The 19,919-nt window shown below is 47.5% G+C and overlaps 1 protein-coding gene across 1 annotated transcript in view; it reads left to right on the top strand.

Annotated features, from left to right (window-relative positions):
* Nucleotides 1-19,056, top strand: part of cntn2 (contactin 2) — a 35,914-nt gene extending 16,858 nt beyond the window's left edge. The window contains exons 4-24 of the mRNA XM_064306140.1: nt 37-212; nt 1,141-1,236; nt 1,834-2,046; nt 2,401-2,503; nt 2,973-3,154; nt 3,901-4,037; nt 5,691-5,820; nt 6,378-6,528; nt 7,212-7,339; nt 7,948-7,972; nt 8,198-8,279; nt 8,995-9,115; nt 9,391-9,549; nt 10,060-10,209; nt 10,765-10,835; nt 11,210-11,444; nt 11,973-12,088; nt 13,734-13,920; nt 14,823-14,935; nt 17,481-17,649; nt 18,835-19,056. Coding sequence (XP_064162210.1) covers nt 37-212; nt 1,141-1,236; nt 1,834-2,046; nt 2,401-2,503; nt 2,973-3,154; nt 3,901-4,037; nt 5,691-5,820; nt 6,378-6,528; nt 7,212-7,339; nt 7,948-7,972; nt 8,198-8,279; nt 8,995-9,115; nt 9,391-9,549; nt 10,060-10,209; nt 10,765-10,835; nt 11,210-11,444; nt 11,973-12,088; nt 13,734-13,920; nt 14,823-14,935; nt 17,481-17,649; nt 18,835-18,941 — 2,851 coding nt within the window. The 3' untranslated portion in view covers nt 18,942-19,056. The remainder of the gene's footprint in view (nt 1-36; nt 213-1,140; nt 1,237-1,833; nt 2,047-2,400; nt 2,504-2,972; nt 3,155-3,900; nt 4,038-5,690; nt 5,821-6,377; nt 6,529-7,211; nt 7,340-7,947; nt 7,973-8,197; nt 8,280-8,994; nt 9,116-9,390; nt 9,550-10,059; nt 10,210-10,764; nt 10,836-11,209; nt 11,445-11,972; nt 12,089-13,733; nt 13,921-14,822; nt 14,936-17,480; nt 17,650-18,834) is intronic.
* The last annotated feature ends 863 nt before the right edge of the window (nt 19,057-19,919 follow it).

Below are 19,919 nucleotides of genomic sequence, written 5' to 3'. Positions count from 1 at the left end.
GCAGCCCGACTCTGCGCTCTTTGGCTCCCCCTGCAGGTGGAGGGTGAACGGCACGGACGTGCTGGTGGAGGGGGACCCACGCTACAGCCTGGTAGCGGGGAACCTGGTGATCAGCCAGCCCCTGAGTGCCCGGGACGGGGGGTCCTACCAGTGCCTCGCCACCAACCGCTGCGGCACCATCGTCAGCCGGGCCGCCAACCTCAAATTCGGCTGTGAGTACATTCGGGGGGGACAGGGGGTCCCTTTCGCCACAAGTGCCCGATGGGTCCCTTTGATTTAATTTGTAATATATTTTTTTATATACGTACATTTGAATTATTATTGTTGAGGTCATTCATTTTTATCCACTCATTTGGGTGAAATATGTTCTGCACAATAACTAGATGTCATAAAACTGGATGTCAGTATTTTTTTTTATTTTTTAAACAAGCTCTAACTCCGTAGCAGCAGTGGAATATTTATTTTAATTATTTTATTTATTTTTTCACAAAGCTGGTAGAAATTACCACGAAGAAAATCGCAGCTGTGTGCTTACGCATCAGTTCAGCAGTTTTATTGCTGCTTGTGTCATTAGAAGAAGTTGGGTTCTTTTTCTAGTGTTCCAGTTAGCTGCAGGATATGTTGACTTGCTCCTGACAGGCTTATTAGAATTGCAACTTTTAATTTATTTTTGCTTTTTATTGAAGAGAATGTTTTGCGCTGCTACACACTCACACTCATAGTCCTGTGCTGTCATTTTTTGTATTTTTTGATTTGAGCTTAATAATCACAAAACCAATTCTTTTGGCACTGTTCAAGTTCCATTTCTCAGTCCTTCCTATTACTAATTGTCATTTTGCATGATTATCAAGTATAATCTATTATAAATTCAGATACAGCAGCGCATAATAGTTGGAGAGTGAAAACCCATCTCAAAAAAGTTATAATGGAAAATAAAAAAAACACTTGCATTTAGCTTCAGAAAATCCAGGTAAAAAAGGCTATTCAAGAGATTAATAGCCTTGCTTATAACCTAAAAATCAAGGTGACCCATCTTCGTTTTGCACCTGACGTGACTGCGTTTGGATACAGGTGAGGGTGTGTTTGGCTTTGCCCCATGAATGGGGAAGCGTTGTTATACCTGAACTCATTTTTCTTTAGACCTCCAGGAATTCTCCCCAGACGTGAGGAGCCCACAGACCGTGTATGAAGGAGCAGGAGTCACACTTACCTGCCAGCCACCTCCACACTACCCAGGTACGCACCTCCACCTCACCTGTCACGCCAGGTACCCCAAGAAGGCCCTGTCACTCTGGAATCCCATGTGTTTACCCTGGTATCTCCATATGTGCACCTGAGACCTGGCAGAAAAAATATGAAGTTTAAGTAATTATTTTAAGTTATTAACTTAATACATTTCTTGGATAAATAAAACATATTATATGTGATATGTGAACAAGGATATTAGGATATTAGAATATGTGAATTAGCATGTAGTTGATGGGAATCAATTCAAGGATTTACATCCGAGAGAAGCCAGCCAGCTAATGCTGGAGCCTGTAAAGAAAAAGGAAATTACATGCGACACAAAACCCACTGACATGACAGAGGAAATGACAACAAAATTCAGTTATATTGAAGAAATAACTAGGAGCACATAACATCAACCCTGTTCCTGCAGAGCTTCACTCTAAACCTATTAAAGCACACCTCGTTCAACAGCTAGCGATCTCGTTGAGCTGCTAATTAGCAGAATCAGGTGTGCCAATTTAGAGTTGACAAGATGGAAGATCTCCAGGACCTGGGTCGGGAGCCACTACTGTGAATGTTCTCAGTCTTCTTTTTTTCCTTCAGCTCTGTCCTACCGCTGGTTCATCAACGAATTCCCGAAATTCGTCAAGTCGGAGAAGGGCCGCAAGTTTGTTTCCCAGGTGACGGGGAACTTGTACCTGGCCAAGGCAGAGGCCAACGACTCAGGAAACTACTCCTGCTTCACCACCAGTCAAATGGCTTTCAACACCAAGAGTGTCTTCAGCACAGCCAACCAGCTCACAGTGCAGCCTGACGGTTTGTAATGTTTTTTTTTTTATTTAAATCTACACTGATACACTGACCCTTAACTGAACCCATTATTGATACATATCTGTACTAAACCCGGGAGCAATACTAATGCAGACACTGGTAATGTTAATAACTCTGATAAGTAAAAAAAAAAAAAAAACATATATACAAATATACATATATCCACCACCCCCGGGTTTGTGATCTGTTCCAACAGCTATCCCACACCTCCAGTCAGCTGACAAACCCCCCCCGGTTGTTCAGTCTTGATAAATTCTAAATCTGGCAACTCTAGCTGTGTGATGCTGCCTATCCTCATAATCTCCAATCTCCCCTCTAATCTCTCCCCCGTGCCTGTAGCCAACCCGAGGAAGTCTTCTCCCAACATCAAAGTGAGGTTCCCCTCAGACACCTACGCTTTGGCCGGGCACGGCACGCAGCTGGAGTGCTTCGCTTACGGAAAGTGAGTCTGATGCCTCGTGCTTCTGCAAAGCCTCTACCCTGACATACATACAGTGTGAGGAAACCAGGCTTTCCCTCTGAGCTTCTGAAATAAGGCAATGCAGAACCTCGGGTTTTTATCGGATTTTAAAGGGCATCGCACGACCCATTAATACTTACAAGGCACCCTGCAGTTTTTGTCCCAGAGCAAAATTTTTACAGGACGTTTTGATCCATGGCGTGTAAACACATTAACTTTGTCAGTGAACATTAAAGATTATGCCCATTAAATATCTGATGTTGATAGCAAGCGAGCCTTCGCACTCGCAGTCAGGCTAACTGAGGTCATCAGCATTTCTAAAGTTACCGTTCTGGAAATCTGTAATGGGAAGCGCCTGGCCTGGGCTGCAGTCCCGAAAACGGGCGTAACCCTCGCCCGTCCTCACCTCACACGACCCCCCTCTCCCCTCCCCCTTCGCTCTCTCCGCAAGTCCCGTGCCAGACATCCGCTGGAGGAAAGTGGACGGCACGCTGCCCTCGAAGGCCACCACGGGCAACGACGGGCTGGTTCTGGTGCTGCCCGACCTGGGGTTCGAGGACGAGGGGACCTACGAGTGCGAGGCCCGCAACTCGGAGGGCCGCGACACCCACCAGGGCCGGATCAACGTGCAAGGTACGCCTCCGACCACAAGAGGGAGCCAAACCGAGAGGCTGGTTTTTTTGGGGATAAACTGTGCGGCCGTCGCGCTGGTTGTGGTGAATTCGCGCAACACGCGCACCTACTTCCTTTTACTCGGCCGACTCACTGGAACTCAATTTCGCTGTTCAGTGGAGGCTGGTTCTGAGGCCGTATAGGGAAATTGATGTCCCAGTAACCATCAGCGAAATTATGTTTCGTGGAATGTATATAAACGAGCTGAAATAAGTGTTAATATTCAGTGTTGCTGAGATAGTATTGAGTCTTTGAAAATAATCATTAATGTTCCTCCTCATCAGTCACCAAATTTGAAAGTGATGATGCTTGAAAAACAGGAAATTACTCTGAGGGCCTCTCAATGACCTTTAGCAACCTTTATTATTTATTTCAGAACGTGCTGGGAATCGTATATTTTGATTCTATTCTGTTCATGGAGCTACTCCTGCAGTTGCTACAACCTGTCCCGACTGATTTACTAGTTTGTTGTTTTTAAAAAGCATAACCAAAAATGTAAATGTAACGTGTTGAAACTGAAGCAAATGTCGACACAGTGCCCTGATGTCAGGATGGAAAGCTGTTCCTGAAAGTGTTGCGCACAGTGAAAAATGATAGCGGGGTGGCGGTAAGGTAGCGGTCAGGGTAAGGTAGCAGTGGCGGTAAGGTAGCGGTGGCGGTAAGGTAGCGGTGGCGGTAAGGTAACCGTGGCGACCGTGTCCCCGCAGCCCAGCCGGAGTGGCTGCAGGTGATGAGCGACTCGGAGGTGGAGATCAGCGCGCAGCTGCGCTGGAGCTGCATGGCCGCCGGGAAGCCCAGGCCGTCCGTCCGCTGGCTGCGCAACGGCCAGCCGCTCGCCTCCCAGGTACGCGGGAAACCATGGCGACGCACCGTGGGAAAACCCCGCTCACACCACGGGAAAACCCCACCCACACTGCGGGAAAACCCCGCCCACACTACGGGAAACCCCGCCCACACCATGGGGAAAACCCCGCCCACACTATGGGAAAACCCTGCCCACACCATGGGAAAACCCCGCCCACACCATGGGAAAACCCCGCCCACACTGCGGGCAAACCCGCCCACACCACGGGAAAACCCGCCCACACCATGGGGAAAACCCGCCCACACCGTGGGAAAACCTGCCCACACTGCAGGAAAACCCCGCCCACACCATGGGGAAAACCCGCCCACACTGCAGGAAAACCCCGCCCACACCATGGGGAAAACCCGCCCACACTGCGGGAAACCCACCCACACCGTGGGAAAACCCCGCCCACACCTCGGGAAACCCCGCCCACACCATGGGAAACCCCGCCCACACCATGGGAAAACCCCGTCCACACCATGGGGAAAATCCGCCCACACTGAGGGAAACAGCGCCAGCTGGCGTCATTATGCACTACACTACGTTACGTCCTGTTATGTTACGTCCTGTTACATTACGTTACATTATGTTACATTGCATTGCGTCGCAGTCAGTTGTAAGCTCTTATCCAGTGTAACAGCAGCAGTGGAGAGCACTGTGTTTCTCTCAGGAACAATTAGGATTTAAAATGTAGCATCACCAAGAAGGTACTGGCACCACGCTTTTCATATTCATCTCGAAGTAACTCGGCTTTCACTGGCGTCGGTTCTTCATCTGTTCGCACTTCAGTTTAGACGTGCGCCCAATGTCTAGTTCCCTGTACTGAACCCAGAGCGAAATCTGATATTGTCCAATGTTTCTCGTAAAGACAATTTTTTTAGGAACTGTGGGCACGTTAGAGCGATGGAAGGTAATTATGCACTTACGGTATGAGCCATTAGTGGATACCGTCGCATATGGCAATCTTTACCTCAAAGACTTTAATTAGTCTTCTACGTCTACATTGTAATTACTTAAATGTGTTTCTGCCACTGAAAACTTTAATGCGGTGTTACTTTACAATTGAGAGCTCTATAAAGGGTAACAGCGGGCAAGAGGGCTCAATTCAATTAAGTTTAATTTGCCTAGCGCTTTTTACAGAGACACTGTCACAAAGGTGATTTGCACACGAAAAAAAGAATATACAAACCAGGCCTGAACCCGCCAAAAAGCGAGCATTTGAGGTTAAAAAAAAAAAAAAAAAACCTGTTAGAAAGAAAAACACTCAAGCGGCGGTGAGAAAAAACTCTCATGGGAAGAAATTTGGAGAGGAACCCGGCTATAGAGGGGGAGCCCATCCTCCTCTGGCTGACCTGGTGACATAGTTAGATTGCTAAAGCTGCTCTGTTTCCTCTTTTGTTGGCTAGATCCTTATTCTTAGTTGCCGAGGGAACCTAAGCAGGCACTGTACCGTCAGATCAAAAGGCACTTGGTAAAAAAACGTTAAATAAATAATGTCTAAAAACTAATCGCAATATGATGTAGTTTAACTTTGCTTTTGACGTCCAGAATGGGGTTTGTCCTACAATGCATCACAACCCTGAACGGATGTCACATGTTTATGAGTTTGCCTGGTGCATTGCATGCTCAGCTCCTTGCTCTCTCTGTCAGGATCGAGTGGAGATCGACGGCGGCCAGCTCAAGATCAGCAACCTGGCCCTGGAGGATTCTGGGATGTACCAGTGTGTGGCCGAGAACAAGCATGGCACCATCTACTCCAACGCAGAGCTGAGGGTGCAAGGTGAGAGGTCAGGGGTCAGATGAAGTACTCCGATTAGATGAACCTAACTGCACAGCTGAGACAGATTGCCTGTTTTATTTGTATATAACTTTTTACAGAGACACCGTCTCAAAGACGCTTTACTGTGGAAATGCAAAAGAAAATTGGGCAAAAAAAACAGACAGAGAGACATGAGACTTGGTCTGATTAAAGCACTGAAACCCTCAAACTGCTTTCTACCGTACGTCACCAGATTAAGCTTCCTGAACGGTTCAATACTAATTCTGTTGTTTGTGTTCTAATTCTTCCTTGTCTTCTCACACCTGTGTCTCACACATTTGTGCTGTCTCTTCTTTTTCTCTTCCTGCCAGCCTCTGTGTGACGCCTGTTGTGTTTTTGCCCTGGTTTTCCTGGTCGGCGTTCGGTTGACCTGTAGTGCTTTGAAACCTCGCCTCCCCCTCCGCACTCGCCTTGCGCTCACTCTGTCCTGTGCTCTGTTTCCGCTCCGTCCCTCTCCCCTTCCCTCCCCCTCCCGCCCCCCCCATCCCGGGCCCGGACCCCTCTGTCGCCGGCCCCAGTCCAGGCTCCGGATTTTCGGCTGAACCCGGTGCGGAGGCTGGTCCCGGCAGCGCGCGGGGGCCAGGTGCTGATGCAGTGCAGGCCCAGGGCCGCGCCCAAACCCACGCTCTTCTGGAGCCGCGGGACCGAGCTGCTCACCAACAACAGCAGGTGAGGCTGGCCCAGCAGCCCTGCAGGCGTCCGCATCGCGGCCAATCACGGCCAATCGCAGCCAATCGTGGCTAATCCCTGCCAATCGCAGCCAATCAAAGCCAATCAAAGCCAATCGTAGCTGCCATGCATGGTCAGAAATGTTGCCTTGTAAGGCGGAGGTTCTGGGTTCAAGTCCCGGCCACCCGGATCCTCTCTGTGCGGCATTTCAAACAACTTCACCTGTTTACGTGGGTTTTCTCCCACAGCCCAAAGACTCGGGGCTCACTTGCAACAGATGTCAATCTTAATCTCACTACCCTGGTTAAATAAAATAAACAATGGTTTAAAATTAATGGTTTGGAACCTGGGCTTGTTGTGACTTCAGTTCCCAGCTGGGGTTCCAGTACCTTCAGAAAGGTACTTGATCAGAATTGCTTTAGTAGAATAACCAAGGGCTTAAATGCTGGAATGCAATGAAGAGCACTTCAGCCTCGGCATCCACTGCAGGACAAGAATAAAATGGAATGGAATGGAGTGAAATGGAATGGAATGAATCGCAGGGATGCTTCCATGTTCTGTCTCTCCCCTTCTGCCCGTGGATGAAACACTGCCAGATGCTCCATGGCTACTTACGGGCATCAACCTGGCGTGGCAGTGGGGGAGAGGGAGTTACGCGTGATCTCTGGTTTGCCGTTGCGCAGGGTGACGGTCACGCCGGACGGGAACCTCTTGATCACCAACATCAGCCGGGCGGACGAGGGGAAGTACACCTGCTTCGCGGAAAACTACCTGGGCAAGGCCAACAGCACCGGCCACCTCTCTGTGAGAGGTAAGGCTCAGCTTTTAGCATGGGTCTGGTCGTTCCTGCTGCCTAAACAGGCTCATCAGTCACATTAGAGTTCACATTCATTCTGTTAGCCACTGATCAGATCCTGAATAAACTCCAGCCTCTAACCCCAGGGTTACATTTTGTGAAAGTGAACATTTTAGTCTGCGTATCTCGCAAGGAGTCAATGGACCTCATTCACAACTCTTACTCTTATTTTTGTTCTTAAAAATGTTCCAACGAAAAACCAATATGGGATTCATGACACATGTGCAAGACCTTTGTTTTTGTGCATGTCCCAGGTGTATGAGATGATGAATGCTGACTCTATTCATTTTACACGCAATCATGTTCATGTGATTAGCATAAGAAAACAGCCATGAACAAATACAGACAAGAAAAAAAATGATGAATACCAAAATGTTCTTGGAAATGTTCTTATGCACAGTTTACGATAAAATGTGATCGTACGCATGTTTTGTGAATGAGGCCCAAAGAGCCCATAATACTATGAGCATCTTTGGTCTACTGGCACAAATGCAGTACATTTAAACTGGACTTGCAGCTAAATGCCCTGTGGAGAGAACAGCTCTCTTTCACTTTCCTTCCAGATGCCACCAAGATCACGCTGCACCCGTGACACACAGGAGTCTGTACTCTGCAGGCCCTCATGACCGATGCTGACTACGTCTTGAACGGTCTGCGGACTGGAAGACACCAAGCCTCATCGCGACCGTGATTACGTCGCCGTTCAGAACGGCACCCGGTCTTTACAAGCGCTGAGCAAAATGTTCAATAAGCTACCAACAGTCGATAGCTGACATACTCAGGCACGACCTGCAGTGCACCTCACATGACCAGTGGACCTACCTTCACCTGGTCCTTGAACGGGGTCCTGCTGGACCTGGAAGACACCAACGAGCACTACCATCGCGCAGAGACCGTGAGTTACCGTCGCCGTCTCCACAGATACGGCGACCACGGCGATCATTTTACTACAGCTGCTAGAGCAAAAGAATTACTGTTTCAAAGCTACCAACAGTTGGTATAGCTACAGTACAGAGACAACACCCATCCCATGACTCAGGGCGGCCCAAACCTGTTCCTGGATATCTACCGTCCTGTAGGTTTTCACTGTAACCCTAATGAAACACACCTCATTCTACAGCTAGAGATCTACCGTCCTGTAGGTTTTCACTCCAACCCTAACAAAGCACACCTCTTTCAACAGCTAGAGATCTACCGTCCTGTAGGTTTTCACTCCACCTAACAAAGCACACCTCATTCAACAGCTAGAGATCTACCGTCCTGTAGGTTTTCACTCTGACCCTAACAAAGCACACCTCGTTCAACAGCTAGAGATCTACCGTCCTGTAGGTTTTCACTCCAACCCTAACAAAGCTCACCTCATTCAACAGCTAGAGTTCTACCGTCCTGTAGGTTTTCACTCCAACCTTAACAAAGCACACCTCATTCAACAGCTAGAGATCTCATTGAGCTACTTATTAGTAGAATCAGGTGTACCAGATTAGGGTTGAAATGAAAAGCTACAGGACAGTAGATCTCCAGGAGCAGTGTTTGGGCAGTCCTGACTTAACTACACTGTCTCAGTTAAACCCCTGCGTTCCGCCATGTGATGATTTGGCTCCTCCCCTCAGAAAGAGACCATCGGGGACCTACTGATCGTCAACGCGCAGCTGATGCATGCTGGGACGTACGTCTGCGCGGCCCAGACGGTGGTGGACAGCGCCTCTGCTTCCGCCAAACTCGTAGTCAGAGGTAAAGGGGGGCAGGGGCAATAAAAATCTGTTTACCCCCCCCCTTAAAGCTAACTATGTTTGTCCATTCCTGCTTATTCATCCATTGAGAAAACATGTTTAAAGAACGCATGATTTTCTGATATATTGTCAGTAAAATAATACTGGCTTGACTAATTACTTAATTTCTTGTTATTTATTGTTATATCTTTATAATAGAGTCCATTGTGTCGTCCTGGAAGTCCATGTGCACTAAACTAGCGAGTATGTTAGTAACATACTTTTCCTCTATTTCAGGTCCTCCTGGACCACCAGGGGGCGTAGCTGTTAAGGATGTGAATGAGACGGCTGTAGAGCTGCGATGGAGTCGGGGCTATGACAACCACAGTCCAATCGGGAGGTACATCATAATGGGCCGGTCGCCATTGGCCGGTCCCTGGAAACAGATGAGAACAGGTGGGCCCTCACAGCTTAAAGAAGGCGACGTCAGTGTTAGGGACGGATATGTTAGTCCACATTTTGGAGAGTAATCAGACAGCCAAGAAAATACAGCAGTTAGTCTGTGGTTGGACATCCATAAATTTAGGCAATGTTATAGGCATAGCTGTGTAAAGCCTGGATATCTATCTAGTGGTATTTTTCTGTTGTCACAATTGATATTGTTGTTTGTTAGATTAACATTAACATTAAATATATTGGTTATTAATGGGCCTCTGTGCCTAATTGGTGATTTTTATGATCACAGATTAGCTTGGTGGTTTTAATAACCCATTCTTTAAGAACCCCTTTGTCACTGTACACAGTTTCTAGTGTAAACCAAGACAGGGTAAAAAATAATAAAAGATTGTAGCCATAAAAGATGCATGTTCTTCGTTGGATTTGAGATTGTGCTAGGATGGGGAGTAATGGGAGGAGTATAGGGGGGTGAGGAGTTAATGACATGTTTTGACCCCCCTCCCCCCACAGATCCTCCTAACATCGAGGGGAACGCGGAGTCGGCCCGCGTGATTGGTCTCTCGCCCTGGATGGACTACGAGTTCCAGGTCATCGCCAGCAACATCCTGGGCAGCGGGGAGCCCAGCATGCCCTCGCAGGTCGCCCGCACAGGCCAAGCAGGTCAGTGCAACCGCACGAGTGTGCACCCGGCCTTGTGAGGACCCTGTGCACTCACAGGTCGCCCGCACCGGCCAAGCAGGTCAGTGCAACCGCACGAGTGTGCACCCGGCCTTGTGAGGACCCTGTGCACTCACAGGTCGCCCGCACCGGCCAAGCAGGTCAGTGCAACCGCACTGGTTTCTACCTGACCTTGTGAGGACCCTGTGCACTCAGAGGTCACTCATATGGGCCAAGCAGGTCAGTGCAACAGCACTGGTCTGGACCTGACCTTGTGAGGACCTTGTCCATTTCCAAACAACACAGTGTAGCATAGCATAGCACATCACAGAATAATGTGGCACATCGCAGCACAATGTAGCACATAGTAGCATACCATTGCATAGAATAGCATGGCGAAACACAGGAGGAGCTTATTGGACGTATGGGCAGTATCGCTTCTATGCAGTTTTGCTGTTTTTGTGAGCTCAGCCATTTTGGAAGACTGAATGTGAATGATGTATGATTTGGAAATAACCTGTGCATTTGTGGTTTTGGGTTTTATGTGTGGACCCACAGCCCCCTCAGTGGCCCCCAATGGACTCGGTGGAGGAGGAGGAGATCGACACGAGCTCATCATCACCTGGACAGTGAGTGTGTATGTTTATGCGTGTGTATGTGTGTGTTCCTGTGTGCGTGTGTGTGTGTGTGTGCGCATGTGTATGTGTGTGTTCCTGTGTGTGCGCATGTGTGTGTGTGTGTGTCTGCGTGTGTGTGCACGTGCGTGTATCTGTGTGTGTGTGTGTGTGTGTGTGTGTGCATGCGTGTGTCTGAGTGTCTGTGTGTGTGTGTGTGTGTGTGCATGCGTGTGTCTGAGTGTGTGTGTGTGTGTGTGTGTGTGTGCGCGTGTGTGCACGTGTGTGTGTGTGCGTGTGTGTATGTGTCTGTGTGTTCATGCACAATGCCAGCCCTTGATGTGATGTCTCAGGTCTTACAGGTAGCTGTGCTCTCTGTGTCTCTCCAGCCAATGGCTCGCGAGTACCAGAACGGAGATGGTTTCGGTTATATCCTGGCCTTCCGCAAGAAAAACTCTCCCACCTGGATGGTGGAGAAGGTGCCCCACGTTGAGTCCACGCGCTTCGTTTACCGAAATGAGAGCCTGTCCCCTTACTGCCCCTTTGAGGTCAAGATCAAGGCCTACAACAAGAAAGGGGAGGGGCCTTTCAGCCAGGTGGCCTTGGTTCACTCTGCCGAGGAAGGTGGGTTGCGAGCGGTGGCTGCTGGGTAATTGGAGCAGTGGCTTGTGGGTAATGGGAGCAGTGGCTTGTGGGTAAGGGTAGCAGCAACTTGTGGGTAAGGAGAGCAGTGACTTGTGGGTAAGGGGAGCAGTGGCTTGTGGGTGAGGGTCGCAGTGTCTTGTGGGTAATGAGAGCAGTAGCCTATGGGTTAGGAGAGCAATGATTTGTGGGCAAGGGCAGCAGAGGTCAGGAGGGGCTAGTCTTCTGTCTGAGGAAGCTGAGAAACCTAAATGTGTTACAATAGCAATGAATACCTCTAGCAGAGCTCTCCTATGGGTGTTTCCAACTACCCCACCAGAGGGCAGTATCTCCCATGGAGGAGTGAGTCAGCTAGACTGGAGGAGACATGACTGTACAGAGGGGCCTCTCTACCTGAACCTGGCATGTTTGGCTGACATTTATTTTTTAGAAAAATGGCCTCATGCTCCATTCTACTGCTCACCATAATCCCCCCTCCCTCCACTCCCCCCGCCTCCCCCCTCTCCACAGAGCCGACCATCTCCCCCCGGAAGGTCAACGCCACCGCGCTGACGGCCTTCGAAATCGCAGTGTCGTGGGATGCCGTGCCTCACCTGACCGCCAATGGCGTCCTCCGTGGCTATGAGGTCAGCAGAGCTCCTACAGCGAAGGTCCCAAATACCTACTGGCCTCCATTTTGTACCCCTAGTGTCAGCGAGCTATGAGGTCAGCAGAGCTCCTACAGCGAAGGCCCCAAATACCTACTGGCCTCCATTTTGTACCCCTAGTGTCAGTTGAGCTAAGAGGTCGGCAGAGCTCCTACAGCGAAGGCCCCAAATACCTACTGGCCTCCATTTTGTACCCCTAGTGTCAGTTGAGCTTTTCATTGGCTGCAGTTTCACCCCTACTGAGTCACTCTCTCGTGTCCCTGTGGGGGAGGGGTGGGGGTGCACTTTACCTCGTATTAATTTGTGTTAGTTGAATACTTGGCGGATAAATGTTTGGGGGGGAAAAAATTCTCTGGTCTAATCGTTGCACTTATTTTTGCAATCTTATATGTAGAAAATAATGCTGAGGTTGTGCATGCAAGCAACCGCTTCATCTCCCTACCCCCCCCCCCCCCGCCCGTGGAAAAGCAGCTGTCTAATCTGCTGATTTATTAATTTATTAATGGTTCTGCGTGCCGTCCGAAGTGTACTAAAATGTTCTCCATCAGCATGTTTTCGTTTCATAGAGGGAGATAGCACAGACTAGTACCATAACCTGCGACACAATGGTGTCCTGTTCACCCAAGAACTTTTGTACCATTGGCATAGGTTGATAAAACGGAATTCAGCCGATAACTGGGGGGCGTGGGGGGGTGGGCGAAGTCCAGACTGGTGGGTTTGCCAAAAACATAAAATCAGAAAGGTCAGATAACAAGCACATAATTATTTATTAGCTCAATGCGGCATTAACTCCCAGTAAGTATGTGCCTGTTTTTAAGCGTAAGGTTGGCTTTGCATTGAAAAATATATCAGTTGCTTATTTTCATTCTGCCTTATTATAAAAATGTTTTTAAACATGCACAATTACTGCATTATGTGAAAAACGGAAAGTGGAAATCACTGATATGTTTTTGTGTATGAGCAATATAATTATATTCATGATAAAAGTGAGTTCTGTACATTTTATGTTGTGTAGTTTATTTCAAATGTTGAGGGAGGATAACAGCTTCATTAAAAAATTAAAGAAGAGATAGGGTGACCATTAGTTCATTATGTATTTATTATTATCATTTTTATTTATTTTTTTATTTTATTTTATGCTTTACCCAAGCCATGAGTACAATTAGTTGTTTTTTCAGAACAATGTGCCTGTCCAGCCTTAACACTGCAGACCAGATGCCCTTAGCAAAACACCTTGTCCAGCCTTAACACTGCAGACCTGATGACCTCAGCAAAACACCCTGTCCAGCCTTAACACTGCAGACCTGATGACCTCAGCAAAACACCTGTCACCTTAACACCAGACCTGATGACTAGAACACTGTCCGCCTTAACACTGCAGACCTGATGACCTCAGCAAAACACCCTGTCCAGCCTTAACACTGCAGACCTGATGACCTTAGAGAAACACCCTGTCCAGCCTTAACACTGCAGACCTGGTGACCTCAGCAAAACACCCTGTCCAGCCTTAACACTGCAGACCTGATGAACTTAGCAAAACACCCTGTCCAGCCTTAACACTGCAGACCTAATGACCTCAGCAAAACACCTTCCCAGAATGCCATGGTGTGCGTGTGCGTTTCAGATCCGGTACTGGCGCCAGCCGCACAAGCAGGCCGCGGCGGACCGCGTGCGGACGGCGGGACTGGAGACGACGGCGCGCGTGACCGGCCTGAGGCCCAGCACCCTGTACCATGTGACCGTCCTGGCCTACAACAGCGCCGGCACCGGGCCCCCCTCCCCCCACGCCACCGTGACCACCAAGAAGCCCCGTAAGAGGAGACCTGGCACTGGGGTGGGGGGGCAGAGGGGCGAGGGCGGGGGGGTGGGGCTTGAGAGGCAGGGCCGGTGGAGGGGCGGGGGGGGGGAGCAGGGGGCGGGGGTGGGGGGTGGGGGGTGAGGGAAGGTGTGGCCATGATAGGGGAGGTGGGGGGTGGGCAGGGGAGGCTGGGGCAAGGGGGCGTCAGGGGAGGTGGGGGGGGCTGGGGAGGCGGGGGTGTGGGGCATCAGGGGAGGTAGGGAAAGGGGGCAGGGCATGGCTGGTGGGGGAGGGGACAGAGGATGCCAGAACAGGTGGGGGCAAGGACAGGGCATGGGAGGCGGGGGCGGAGGGTTGGGGTGTAAACAGATTCCACAAATCACTGATACCGTATCTCCGCTGGAAAGGCGGCTCACTGTTTCGTCCGCACTAATTCAGAGTTTTTTCATTAGCTCCCTGCCAGGTGACGTCAATGTTATCGTTAACGATATCACAGTGACGTTGTTGAGCGTGAGATTAAAGAGTTCTCTGCCGCATGCAGTATCCCTGCAGTCAAACATAAGATGATACTCCATTTTGTCTCAGAGTGTAAACCAGCTTGTCTGAAGTTGCTCATTCTTGTTGTGTGTTATACTCCAGTTATGGCCTTGTGTCCGATGATCAGGACAGTGATTGTATAGGAAGTCCCTCAAGAGCCTGAAAATTGTCAAATGGTTCCCCCTTACCGAAACCCTTCAGGCTCCTGGGAGCACAGTTGTATCTCTGGCCTCTATCAGAGTTTATCATTTATAAATGATAATTAGTGAAAAGACAAAGTCAGAGTAGTTTGGGCATATGGCTTGATTTGATCGACATTGATTTTGCATTGTGATTGTGATGAATGAGACCTGTGATGTTGATCCTCCTTGCGCACAGCCCCAAGCCGGCCCCCGGGAAATGTGTCGTGGAAGACTGATGGATCGTGGGTAACGGTGAGGTGGGATCGCGTCAAAGCCCTGAAGAATGAGTCTGCTGTCCTGGGCTACAAGGTGAGTGAGTGAGTGAGTGAGTGAGTGAGTGAGTGAGTGAGTGAGTGAGTGAGTGAGTGAGTGAGTGAGTGGGTGAGTGAGCGAGTGAGCGTGAGTACGGAGGAGTGAGTGAGTGAGTGAGTGGGAGCGTGAGGAGTGGTGAGTGAGTAGTGAGTGAGTGGTGAGTGGTGAGGGGGAGTGAGTGAGTGAGTGAGTGGTGAGTGAGTGAGTGAGTGAGTGAGTGAGTGGTAGTGAGGCGGTGAGTGAGGCTGAGTGAGTGAGTGAGTGTAGTGAGTGAGTGGAGTGGTGGTGAGTGAGTGGTGGTGGAAGGAGTGAGTGAGGGGAGTGGTGAGTGAGTGAGGAGTGAGTGAGGTGAGTGAGGTGAGTGGGTGTAGTGGTGGTGGTGAGTGGTGAGTGGTGTGAGGAGCGGTGAGGCAAGTGAGTGTGCGTGTGTGTGTTCAGGCACACATACGCTGTATGACCAAAAGTATCTGGACACTCCTTGGACTCGGGCAATTTTTCATGGTTTTGGACTAGGCCCCTTATTTCCAGTAAATGAAAATCTCAGTGTTACAGCATACAATAATATTCTAGATGATTCTGTGTTTGCACAAAGGTTTGGGGAAGGCCCTATCCTGTTTCAGCCTGACAGTACCCCTGGGCACACTGTGAGGTCCTACATAGAAATGTTTTTGTCGAAAACGGTGTGGAAGAAGTTGAATGACCTTCACAGTTCTGACCTTAACCCCATCTAACACCTTTGGGATTAATTGGAAAGCCAACTGCAAGCCAGGCCTAATTTCCCAATCAGTGCCCAACCTTACTAATGCTCTTCTGGCTGAATGGAAGCAACTCCCTGCAGCAATGCTCCAACATTTAGTATAAAGCCTTCCCAGGAGAGTGGAGGTTGTTATAGCAGCAAAGGGTGGACCAACTCCATATTAATGCCCATAATTTTTGATGAGATGTTGTATGTTGGATGTCAGGTGTCCGCATACTTTTGGCCATGTAGTGTAAGTGTGCATCTACAAAAACGCATGTACTAGCTACATTATACTGCAGACTAATAGCTGGATTTGACTGGATACCAAGTACAGTATCTGATTGGTCCATGTCTTTCTTAACGTGTGCACATATGAAATATGACTGGTTAAAGGAATCTACTCTTTACTAAGCCCAAATATGTCTCACGTTAGATGTGCTTCCCAAAAATGTAACACAAAACAAAAATATGTGTTTTGTGTTTGAGTGCTGCTTGAGTATTATGGCATAACTTGCAATGAAAATTGCAAGCTGTTGGGTAAAATTGCTCTATGTTGTGTATTATTATATTTAGAGGGACATGGCAGATTAAAGATACTATCTTATCCAAAAGGGAAGGAAATATGAGTATCATAAAAACATTTTAATTTAGTGATTCAAGTGACCAATTTCTGTACTGTATTATATCTTCTCAAGATGATAATCTTGTAATATCATCAGTGATCTTGGATCCTTCGGTGAGAGGTGTCTGCAGGTTCTTTTTCGGTCAATAGCCAATCAAGGCCTTGAGAACAAGATGTGTGGATTCTTTAGCCAATCAATGACTGAAATCAGTCACTGTTGCTGATACACATGAAAAAGCAGCAGATATCACCATCGCCATCCAAGACTGGATTTTGAGAACCATAATCCAGGGAACCGTCTGATGATAAACATCACACGTCTGTTGCCTTTGAGAATACTCTCTGATGAAATAGCTGAAGCGGCCCGGCTCCTGCTGCAAACGTTGTACTTTAATCAGCAAAACTGTCAACGTGAGCCAAATTAGTTTGTCATGTGTGATTGCTTTTGCGGTGTGTAATATTGTAGATTGCTTTGTGGCGTGTCTAATATTGCTGCAAGATATGCGCTTGCAGCGAAATGCGTGTGATGGTATCACGTAGGACGTATGTTTGATGGTGGTTTTTGTACCTGGTGTAACTCAGGGTATATAGCCATGATTAAACATGTGAATTAATTTTTTTTTAAATCTAATCTTATTTCTGAGGCTGAGTGAGGATTACAGTTGTTTATGTGTGTGTTTTTAAAAAAAACTGAACACATGGAAACCAAAACTCGCTGACTATACAAGCAAACGTTTAGCATCTGTTTACTCATCAGCTTGGGCAAACATGGCATGCTGGGTTATCTACACTGCACAAAGCTTATAGCACACTATTTATTTGCCGGATTTGTTTTGTTTTGTTTTCACATAGCTTTCGTTTAACACTGTAGAGCAGTATATTTACTGAAGCGACTCAGGTCAAGTACATAGAATACAGGCACAGCATCACTGTCCCACCAGGGAAGTTAAGCTGAACCACGCTTAACCATTATGCAACTTTCCAGAGATTTCTATTAACATCTATAGTCTCCAAAAATTTCACGATGAAAAAAGTGAGAGCTTTGGCACTTTAGTTGGCGTGGTCTAAGTTAAGTTGAAGTGGACGTACGTTTTTTTTTTTTTTTTTGTTTGTCCCTTTCTTGCTCTCCTGACATCTTCTGTTCCTTCGTGACCGGCCTCCGCTCTGTCCCGTGAAAAAAGGTGCTGTACAAGCACGAGGGCCTGTCCGCGCTGAAGGTTTTGGAGAAGGACCAGACCTCCGTCAGCCTGCCCCTGCCCAAGGACGACGGCTACGTCGTGCTGGAGATCCGTTCTTGGGGGGAGGGGGGCGACGGGGCGGCCCACGAAACGATCGTCTCCCGGGACTCAGGTGAGGGGACCAGGACGGGGGGCGTGGGGGGAAATTAGGGGGGAATTTAGTGGATATTTAGCCTACGATCTGGAGGCCCTGTCCTCAGATCCGTCATCGGTGGCTCGTATCGCAACGTAGCACGCTTTTGTTTTTCGACGCTTTCTGCTTCTGTCCGTCGTGCGTTTTGAACATCGCAGGTTTCTTTTTTTTAGCTAAATTGGATAGATTGAGCACGGACGAGTTTGACGGCCCTCACGAGGCAGATTTCTGTCACTGGGTGTCGAAGGCAAACCAGTTTTTTATTCCTCGTAGCTAGCGCCCTGCGTGCCTTTTAAAATGGAACCCGGGAGCTGAACGGATTAGTGGACAGCGAGAGTGAAAGGGTAATTAAATGGTAAATTTGGGGTTTAATCTGACTAATTAGTTCTGCACTGCGGGGATACAGCTGAGGAGTAAATTAATGCTCTGCTTTAATTGGACTTTAGGGTAATTAATGCACCGGGGCTGTGCGACTCGCGGTTTTACCAAAGAGCAATTACTCAGAGTTCAACTTTTTTTTTTTTTTTTTGTGAGATAGCAGGCCCTCGAGCTGATGTGGCTGTTCCCCCCCCCCCACCCCCCCTGCAAATAGTGAATGGAAATCTGGCTTTGATTTTTAAAAACAGAAACAGAACCAAGGTCACTCTTTGTAGCGTTCAGTCATTTTAGATGACAGCTTGTTTACACAAAATGTAATTCCCTACAACCTTGGGAGAAGGTGCTTTTGATTAGTTTTTTTTAGTAGATAAACAATACTACATTTACACAAGCTGTAAGGTCATAAACATTGCCTAGGGGGGTTCGATGGGAGAATGAACCATTAGGGTAGCTGTGTAATCTAGAATTTGGAAACAACAAACACATACTTCACTTTGCAAAGGACCCTAAAAACCTAATACACCCAACAACTTATTTTTATTCTGATAGTGGGGCCAAACAATTGATCATTTGAAAACTCGGCTCCATATCCTCATGGATTAAGTGTATGATGCTGTACAGCATATATTATATTACTAAATCTAATAATAATAAAAATGTAAAGTTCATCTGATTAATATGATATTTGCCTATCGAACGCAACCTGAGCATTTGCATGGTACTTCAATATATGTGTCCATTGGATATGTGTTCCCTACCCTAAGTATAATTTTGTCTCTCCTCCAGGAACTGGAATGATGGTTCAGAATTCAGCCAAGATTCTCTGCTCCCATAAGTCAGTTCTCCTTACCGCTGCAGCATTGCTCACTCTCACTGGTTTACTGGAACTCTAATTTCCACCGACCCAAAGGTGACTCTGCTTCAAGCTCTAAGCCTATTTGTTGGATCCAATTCACTTATTCCACTTTGGTGATTTTTGATGTAGGGGACAGGGGTTGTTAGTAAGGGGTGGGGGATTTGGGGATTGGGGGGGGGGGGCAGGGTGTGGGAAGTTAGGTTAAACGGGTGATAAAAAGGACAACTATGTCATTTTATTCTTTTTATATGAAACAGAACATTTTGTAAGACGGGAGAAATGTATGCTCGCATTGTTCGGACTGAGAAAAACAGACACAGACTGTATGATTGTGATTTGACATCTTCTTCATTGAAACATGCCTTATGGGAGCATTAGCCCAGTAAATAGTCCTAATCTCTTTCTGTTCTCCTGATACAGCCGCAATCTGCAGGCTTCTCTACTAACGACCCTTCAGGCCCCTAACTGAACATATTCACATATAAAAGTGCATATAAACACCACTCTTCCGTGTTAAATCTGTCCTCTCTGATTAGCTCATAAAATTGACTTATTAATACCGACAGTGCTAGTTCAACTGCATTAAGCAGGTGGGAAAAAACACGATAATTCAACCTTGCTACTCATTTTATCATAAGAGCGTGAAACCATAACTGAAAAAAAGCCATCTATTTGTTTACATGTGAACTTTATGTGAAGAATGTGTTGTGTCATTTCAGCTCAATAACTGATGATACCCTTGTGTTTCCAAGTCAGTATTATAATAATAATACTAATAATAATAATAATAATAATAATAATAATAATTTGAAGATGAAATTTACAAGGGAAAAAGGTCTGCAGAAGTATGACCTCTGTAAAAATGGTTAGGAAACACTTTGATGGAGGATTAAGTCATTGTGCTAATTACTTTTGACAAAAGAAGAGGCTATACACAAACCCTGGTTGTGTTTTCTTTGAGCCAGGAAAATACATTGTAAAAGCGTTTGACTAATCTGCTAGCAACAACCTCAAA

The sequence above is a fragment of the Anguilla rostrata genome, chromosome 13, assembly GCF_018555375.3.
Source record: "Anguilla rostrata isolate EN2019 chromosome 13, ASM1855537v3, whole genome shotgun sequence".
NCBI classification, from domain to species: Eukaryota; Metazoa; Chordata; class Actinopteri; order Anguilliformes; family Anguillidae; genus Anguilla; species Anguilla rostrata.
The sequence above is the reverse complement of the archived record's forward strand: the minus strand, read 5'-3'. Positions and strand labels throughout refer to the sequence as shown.